The sequence below is a fragment of the Saccopteryx bilineata genome, unplaced genomic scaffold (assembly GCF_036850765.1).
Source record: "Saccopteryx bilineata isolate mSacBil1 unplaced genomic scaffold, mSacBil1_pri_phased_curated manual_scaffold_17, whole genome shotgun sequence".
NCBI classification, from domain to species: Eukaryota; Metazoa; Chordata; class Mammalia; order Chiroptera; family Emballonuridae; genus Saccopteryx; species Saccopteryx bilineata.
In genome coordinates, this window is record NW_027095443.1 from 20,997 (window position 1) to 28,964 (window position 7,968).

The following is a 7,968-nucleotide window of genomic DNA, read 5'->3' on the forward strand; positions in this document are numbered from 1 at the left end:
AGACCCAGCTGTCACCTGAGGATGCCATGCCTCCTACATCCACCCGAAGGAGCGCGTGCCCCCAGTTCCTGAGCTGTGAGTCCCCTCCCTGCCTCTGCAGGTTCCCTGTGTCATCCTTGGGCTGAAGCCCTCCCACTCCTCTAGTTTCCTCATATCAGCTGGATCCCGGCTCTGTACAAGGAGCCTAAGGAAAAGGAAGATTGCACAGCCTCCAGAAAGAGGAAGATTTGCATAGACTCCCCCCTCTGTGTCAGGGGGACATATAAGAAGTGTAAAGGCTCAGACCTGGCTGTGGGTCAGGAAGCAGAGTCTGGGGCGTCTGCACCATGGATTGGGCTCCACTCCTCCTCGCCCTCCTGGCTCACTGTACAGGTGGAGCCTGAGGGAATTCTGGGAGGGCACCTGTTTGTCACCTGGGAGGATGACCTCTCCCCCCTCCCTGGGAAAGGGGTCTGTTCTGTCCTCCCTGAATCTGTGTTGCTCCCTCCTTGCAGGGTCCTGGGCCCAGTTTGTGCTGACTCAGCCCCGCTCTGTGTCGGGGTCTCTTGGACAGAAGGTCACCATCTCCTGTACCCGCAGCAGCGGCAACATTGGTGACAGATATGTGCACTGGTACCAGCAGCGCCCGGGCAGTGCCCCCACCACTGTTATATACGGTGATAACGAAAGACCCTCTGGGGTTCCGGATCGGTTCTCTGGGTCCATCGATAGCTCCTCCAACGCCGCCTCTCTGACCATCTCTGGACTGCAGCCCGAGGACGAGGCCGACTAGTACTGTCAGTCTAGTGATTGCGGCTATAATCACACAGTGCTCCAGACTCATGAGGAAGTGAGACCAGAACTCCCCAGAGCCTCCCCATTCTCACCGTCCGCACCACAGAGAAGAGTTCCTTTCTGTCTCCTGCTGGAATGTTTGTGTTGAGATTGTCAGTTTCTGAGTCCTTCTCTTTTTTTTTTTTTTCCAGATTTCCCCCATGTCTTGATGATGATTGCCTATTTACATTTTAATCATTTCCTGGAGATGATTTCATTCAGAACCAGATTTCTGAGTCTCTGCGTGTCTGTCATTGGAGATAGGGCCATCACCTGTGGAGGGGGTACACATGGGGTATTTAGAAACATCCTTTGGGCTTTATGCCTACATTGCTAGTAGTACCCTCTTCTCTAAGTAATGATCTATAAACACACCTTCGGACATTTCCAAATGTCCCCCGAGGGATTCTACTCACCACAGTCTGAAAATCACTGTGTTAAAAAGACATGTTTTCAGCCTTAGGACACCTTCAACATTTATTCCTGTTTAGGTCATTCAGCTGAACGGAGACTAGATGTGTCATCTCTTTGTGCTTCTGCGTTCTCCTCTGTTAGGACCATTACACACACTCACATGAGGTCAGAGAGTGTGACCCAGTCACATGGAATATCCTGTCAACAAGATAGCAGAGTAAAATTTTTGGCCAGACTACGAGTGAAGTTCATATATTGAAATTTTATATAATGCACATGAAAATGTAGCATATCTATCTTCATGTATTATCTTTTGGTGTATTTGTCCTTTCAAGAGTATTTTTTAAATGTATCTATCAATTTTAGAGAGAAGAAGGAAGAAAGACAGGCAGACAGAAATATGATTTTTTTCTGTGTGTGCCCGACCAGGGATCAAACACACGAACTTTGCGTAATGGGACTATACTCTAAGCACCTGAGCTTTCCGTTCAGGGCTGGAGTATTTTTCAAGCATGAGACACAAGGAAGAATAAAATCATAATAGTTCTGGTACTCTTGGTGTCTGTATTTTTCTATGAGTCTGAAAAGAACAAGCATCTGTTTAAATTTACCCTCTTCTCCCATTTCTGTAAATGTGAAGGATACACTTAGGCACCGAGAAAGAAAATGCAAATCCCTCCTCTTTGGAAGCATTCCCTGGGCTACACATTATGAAGAGATGCCATAGCCTAATTCATCATACAGGGATCACCTGTAAGTTTAAAAAATCAACTACACCTGTAATATGACGTCCCAGATGGACACACCCAGAGACATTTTCACAGATTTCATCAGATGGTGTTTCTCTGGGGCAAATGCACTTCTTAAAACTTCAGAGGACACAAAACACAGAATTTAAAGCAGTGCATGGTCCTGTGGTCTCCCCTTCTGGGACTCTTTTAACTTCTCCATAATATATGTGTATAGATACACACTATATAGACATTAACATAGTAAATCAATGATATACTTTCAAAATTGATTTAGTATATTACTTTACAAAACAAGCCACATGTTTTTCTTTGGGATTGTTTTGTTCTCTAACCTGGAAGTTCTATGCAAAGTAGATGACAAAGAAGAGTCATATTTTGGAGGAGGGAACGCTGGTCGCGGACAAACAGGAAGGAGCTGGAGAGGGAGGGAAGCCTTCATAGAACGGCTGCTCCCGGGAAGGGGGAGAGAAGGATGGGTAGGAAGAGCCTCAGAGCATAGCGAAGGTCTGGGGAAGTCTCAGGTGGACAGGGGAGACTGAAAGTCTCCTGTGTGTGGGGTGCCCATGAAGACACTGCCTATAGCAGGAAAGGCTGGGCTTTAGGCACCTGCTGGGCCAATCATGCCTGGAGCAGCCTCAAGGCTGTGAGACTACAGGGCACCTCTGCTCCCCATTCAGAGTCTCCTGGAAGTCAGTCTGAGTGGTGCACTTCCCGGGCTGCCTTGATGGCCTGAGTTGCTGCATTCCACCCCAGGACAGGGACAGGGCTCTCTTCCTCTCTGCCTTCTCCTCTAATTTGTCCCTACATCCTTGAAGACACTCTCCTCTCTGCCCTAGCTGCAGACTTGGAGGAAAGGTTCTGTAGAAAACCCACTGTCTTACCGGTTGACTCATTTGGGAGATGCCAGGAATCCGTGAGCCTGGGGGACCCTCCGGAGCCACCTGCACCCTCACCTGTGGCCAGATCCTCCTGCTCCAGAGATCCAGGCTCTGGCCTGACCCCTCCTATGTAGCAAGCCTGACTCCTGTGAGACATGCCTTACTTATCTGTTTAAAGGATGACTTTATGAATGAATGAATGCCTGAATGACACATCCAAAGTCCCCTGGTAATTGATGACTTTTTATACTGTTAGTCGCCCCATAGAGGAGGACACCAGTCTCTGCAGCACTGATTGTCTCTGAATCTTCCTAACACATCTCCACTTTCAGAGCCTGGCCTCAATGTGACAAATGGACCACAAACCTGCCCTTCCACCCAACAGCACCAGTGTCGGTGGGGCATCCCCGCCTCTCTCAGGGATACTATTCATCTACTGACACTCTGGACCATTTCTCCCACTTCCCCGGCCTGGGGTCCAATAGGTCACCTCCATGTGTCCTAACTTGGGGCATGGGCCATGTCAGCCCTACTCAGTTTTTTCTGTTGTCATTTTCTTCCAGCTGCCCCAGGATGTCCCCTTGCAAAGTCCTGGAACTTTCCACAGAGCTAAATATTTAATGTAAAGCACTGGTAACAAGCACATCCAGATTAATAATATCCAAGAACACCAAATGAAAACTCAAGATAGACCAAAGCAGTCACTCTGGTTGTCCAAGCCATGCCAGGCCCCATGCTCTGCAGAAGCCTGATAGATGTGCAACCTCCTCTCCTATTTGCCCTGGAAGTGTAAACATTCCTCACCTTCTATATCTTCTTCTGTGAAGATCTGTGTCCCTTTCGTTTTTCAAGTGAGAGGAGATGAGGTAGTGAAACAGACTCCCACATACTGCCTGAAGGGCTTCCACTCTTGCTCCGATGCTCCAATCACTGACTCTCAGAACATCTGAGCTAACCTCAGTGCCTGAGCCAATGCTCGAACCAGTCAATCTTTTGGCTGCAGGAGGGAAGAGAGTAGGGGGAGAGGAATTGTAAAAGAAGCAATGGTGGCTTCTCATTTGTGCCCTAACTGGGAATCGAACTTGGGATGCTTTATCCACTGGGCCAATTGGACAGTGCCAAGATCTGTGTCCCCTTAATAAGCCTCTGTTCACACTCAGCACCCAGAGCAATCCCCTCCACTGGACCCCCATCTCAATGAGACTCACCCTTTTGTTTATTGTTTGTTTATTTCAGCTTTCTGCTCTTCTCTCTGTGTTCCTCAGCTCCACAGCACTCCTCAGGCTCTCCTGGGTTATGATTCATGTGTGAACGAATCACTAACGATCACACCAGACCGCACTTGCATTGTCCTCTGCAGGGATGATTCTTAAGCTGTTGGGAACATAGGAATCAAGGACAGGTGAAGGCTATAGATGTTGAAAGAGCTTGAAAGAGGAGCGGTCCAACCAAAGACCAGAAGAAGGCGACGCATGACTGGCTATGCCAGTTTCTGGAAAAAAGGAGCTCCCAGTTGTGCAGCACTCCAGTAACTGGAGGTTCCAGGGCTGGGCCCTTTGCTGCCTACAGACTAGCAGACATGACTCCTCTGGGCCTGGCCTGGTGCCCTCCATGTGAACCCCTGTGAGCTCCCAGCCCCAGTCATGGTGAAACTAGTGCAGCAGGCTGACCTCCCTGTTCAAGGGCCCTAGAGCCTGTCAGTGTACTGGGGGAGGGGATGGGGCATATTTGCATGAGCAGTCCCTCCTCTGTGAAGCCAGCTGGGAGGGGATAAGAGGCCTAGGCAGCCCTCTCCAGCTCTGTGGACTAAGGAGCAGCTGTGAGCACCATGGCCTGGACCCCTGTGCTCCTCGTCCTCCTCTCTCACTGCACAGGTGGGGACAGCACCCAGAGACCCAGAGCACCTGCACCCTGACCCTTCTATTCACTCTGATGTGTCTGTCTGCAGGTTCCCTGTCCCAACCTGTGCTGACTCAGCTGCCCTCCCTCTCTGCCTCTCTGGGATCAACAGCGAGACTCCCCTGCACCCTGAGCAGCAACCTCAGTGTTGGTGGTAAAAGCAGCTACTGGCACCAGCAGAAGCCAGGGAGTGCTCCTCGTTTTTTTTGTACTACTGTTCAGACTCAAACAAGGAGCTGGGACCCAAGGTCCCCAACAGAGAATCTGGATCTAAGAACACCTCAGCCAATACAGCGTACTTGCTCATCTGGGCTAAAGCCTGAGGACGAGGCGGACTATTACTGTCAGATCGGGCACAGTGATGGTCCTCACAGTGACAACACAGATAGGGAAGTGGGACATAAATCTCAGCCTGCTCAGAGTCTTGTTCATGACAGTTTAATAAATTGTATTTACACAAACTCTACATGGAAGTATTTCTGATTCACAATGTGAATAGTCGACAATGTGCTACTATTCTCCATTCAATGTTTCCAATCCACAGAAAAAATAATACTTCAAGATGACACTGAAATGTTGTCTGGCTTTTCATGTGATAAAACCAGAGACATTAAAGCTTCCTTTATTCTCTTGAAACAAATAAAAAAAAAGCCTGTTCCAGGTCATTCTCCCCAGAGCTCAGGGACCACCCCAGTAGGTGGAATATTTTCCACAGCATAGACTGTCCATCGAGGGGTCAGGGCAGAAAACTTCCTGTCCCTCCTCAGCTCCCATGCTCAGGGATGGTAGAGAACTGTGTCTCAGGGACCAGGCACTAAGATATGAGACGCTGTGTGAGGACACAGGCCCAGGAAGAATAGGAAAAGGAGAGAACCTCAGAATAGAAATAAAGTCATAAAAAGAAAATCCAATAAATATGTATAAATGAAAACACAATAGAAGTAATTTTAAAATAAAAGTCTGGAGAGATCAAGAATACATAATGTTTATTTATTGTCTTATTTATTTGTGTGCTAATATGTTTATGGATTGAGAAATTGTTTACAGTGACCTAAATATTCTCTAGAGGACTTCACCAGGGGGCGCTGTGTATCTTCTTATAACTACAAGGCCTGAAACCAACTCAACCATCAGCCCTAACTAAATGGGCCCAGGGCTGATGCTCATGGCCTGAGTTAGAAGTGATAGATGGGCTTTCTGTTAAAGGGACAGCCATGCCAGCCTCCTAGTGAGAGTAAAGCTATTTGCATAATGCACCATTGAATACCCTTTACCAAGGAAGCTAAGGAGAAAATAAAGACTCCCCAGAAACAAACATCAGCTTGAGCTCAAGGAATCCTGGGAAGTCTCCACCATGACCTGGACTCCTCTCCACCTCCTTCCTCACTCAGTGCCCAGGTTCACGGACATTTCAGAGAGCAGTCTTATAATCGACCTATCTGACTCTATACTTCATTCCTGACATGTTCTAATTTCATTTCATTTTATGGTCCCTCTCTCAGGCTGTGGTGACTCAGGACCCCTCTCTGACTGTGTTCCCAGGAGAGACAGTCACTCTCTCATGTGGCTCTGGCACTGGAGCATGTACCAGCAGTGTGTGGTCACACTGGTTTCAGCAGGAATCTGGCCAAGCACCCGGACATTCATTGATTTTTGATACAAACAATAAGCAGTTCTGGACCCCAGACTGGTTCTCAGGGTCCCTCTTTGGCCACAGAGCTGTCATGAGCCCTAATCTGGGGCCCTAATCTATAGGACAAGGCCTGAGTATTACTGCTGGGACTCTTTAGTAGTGATTGACACAGTCACAGAACCAGGAGATGAACCAAGACACCACCTGCCCTTTGAAAAGCCTGGACACAAACACTGTCATCTGATATAAAATTACATGACCAGACAACTGAACTCACAGGGCAGCCAGAGTGATGGCCTTCCATAGATAGAAGGTATGGAGGTTGTTATTAGTACAGCCTCGTGTGACCCCATGTGTTTGAAACGTTTTCTCCCATATATTGTTCTCCTTGTTAGTTCTACTTCCCGGGATGGACAGGCATTCGCAGGCATACTCACAGCATGTGCGCCATCATTGGCTTCACACTGCCCTCCACCATTAAGCTGATATTTGTGAATTAACCAGCAATCCAATATCTGAATATTTCTCTGAAGACGTAAATATTTGTCCTAAGTAATGAAGCCAACATTCAGCCACCTCAGTCGGGGTGTGAGCTGAGCTCAGCCCCAAGGCTGAGGGAGGGGCTGGCGGTCACTGAGGGACACACATTTGCATGGACAGCCCCTCCTCTGGCAGAGGGGGGAGAAGAAAAGGAGGCCTGAGGAAGCTCAGACCCACTGTGGGCTCAGGGCTGTGAGCACCATGGCTTGGACCCCTTTCCTCCTCGTGCTCCTCTCTCACTGCACAGGTAGGGACAGGTTCAGGGGACACTGGACATCCTGAGAATATTTATTGGGCCCTGATCCCTCACACACTGGTGACTGTGTTTGCAGGTTCTCTGTCCCAGCCTGTGCTGACTCAGCCGCCCTCCCTCTCTGCATCTCCTGGAGCATCAGCCAGACTCACTTGCACCCTGAGCAGTGGCTTCAATGTTAGCGACTATGGTATAAACTGGATCCAGCAGAGGCCAGGGAGCCCTCCCCGGTACTTTCTGTGGTTCAATTCAGACTCAGATAAGGACCTGGGCCCTGGAATCCCCAGCCGCTTCTCTGGATCCAAAGACACCTCAGCCAATGCGGGGCTCCTGCTCATCTCTGGGCCCCAGCCTGAGGACGAGGCAGACTATTACTGTGAGACCTGGCACAGTGGTGTTATTCACAGTGACACACACAGATGGGGAAGTGGGACATAAACCTCAGCCTCCCCAGAGTCTTAGTTTATTAAAAATGAACATTTCAAAATAATTTCAATGTGTAAATTATACTGGGAACTAACTCATGGTTTATGTGGAGTCTACTCCCATTTTTTACCATGTTTCTGAATTCTCAGTATAACAAGATCAATACGAATGAGAAATTATTTATTAAGACACTGAAATCTTGCCTGTTAGCTATGTGTAATAAAACTAGAGCATGAGGGACTGCTGTGTTTCTCTTGAAACAAGAAAACAGCATTTGAAAAAAATTTTTCCACAACTCAGGAAGCATCCCTGCAGGTGGATCTTCTTCCACAGCCAGGACTTTTCCCTGTGAGAGGTCAG

At 48.3% G+C, this 7,968-nt stretch overlaps 1 gene segment (V, D, J or C); it reads left to right on the top strand.

The window, feature by feature from the left end:
• Positions 1 to 293: 293 nt before the first annotated feature.
• LOC136318228 (immunoglobulin lambda variable 6-57-like) lies at positions 294 to 988 on the top strand. The segment is given in 2 exon segments: positions 294 to 372; positions 495 to 988. Coding segments are annotated over 2 exon segments (324 nt in total).
• The last annotated feature ends 6,980 nt before the right edge of the window (positions 989 to 7,968 follow it).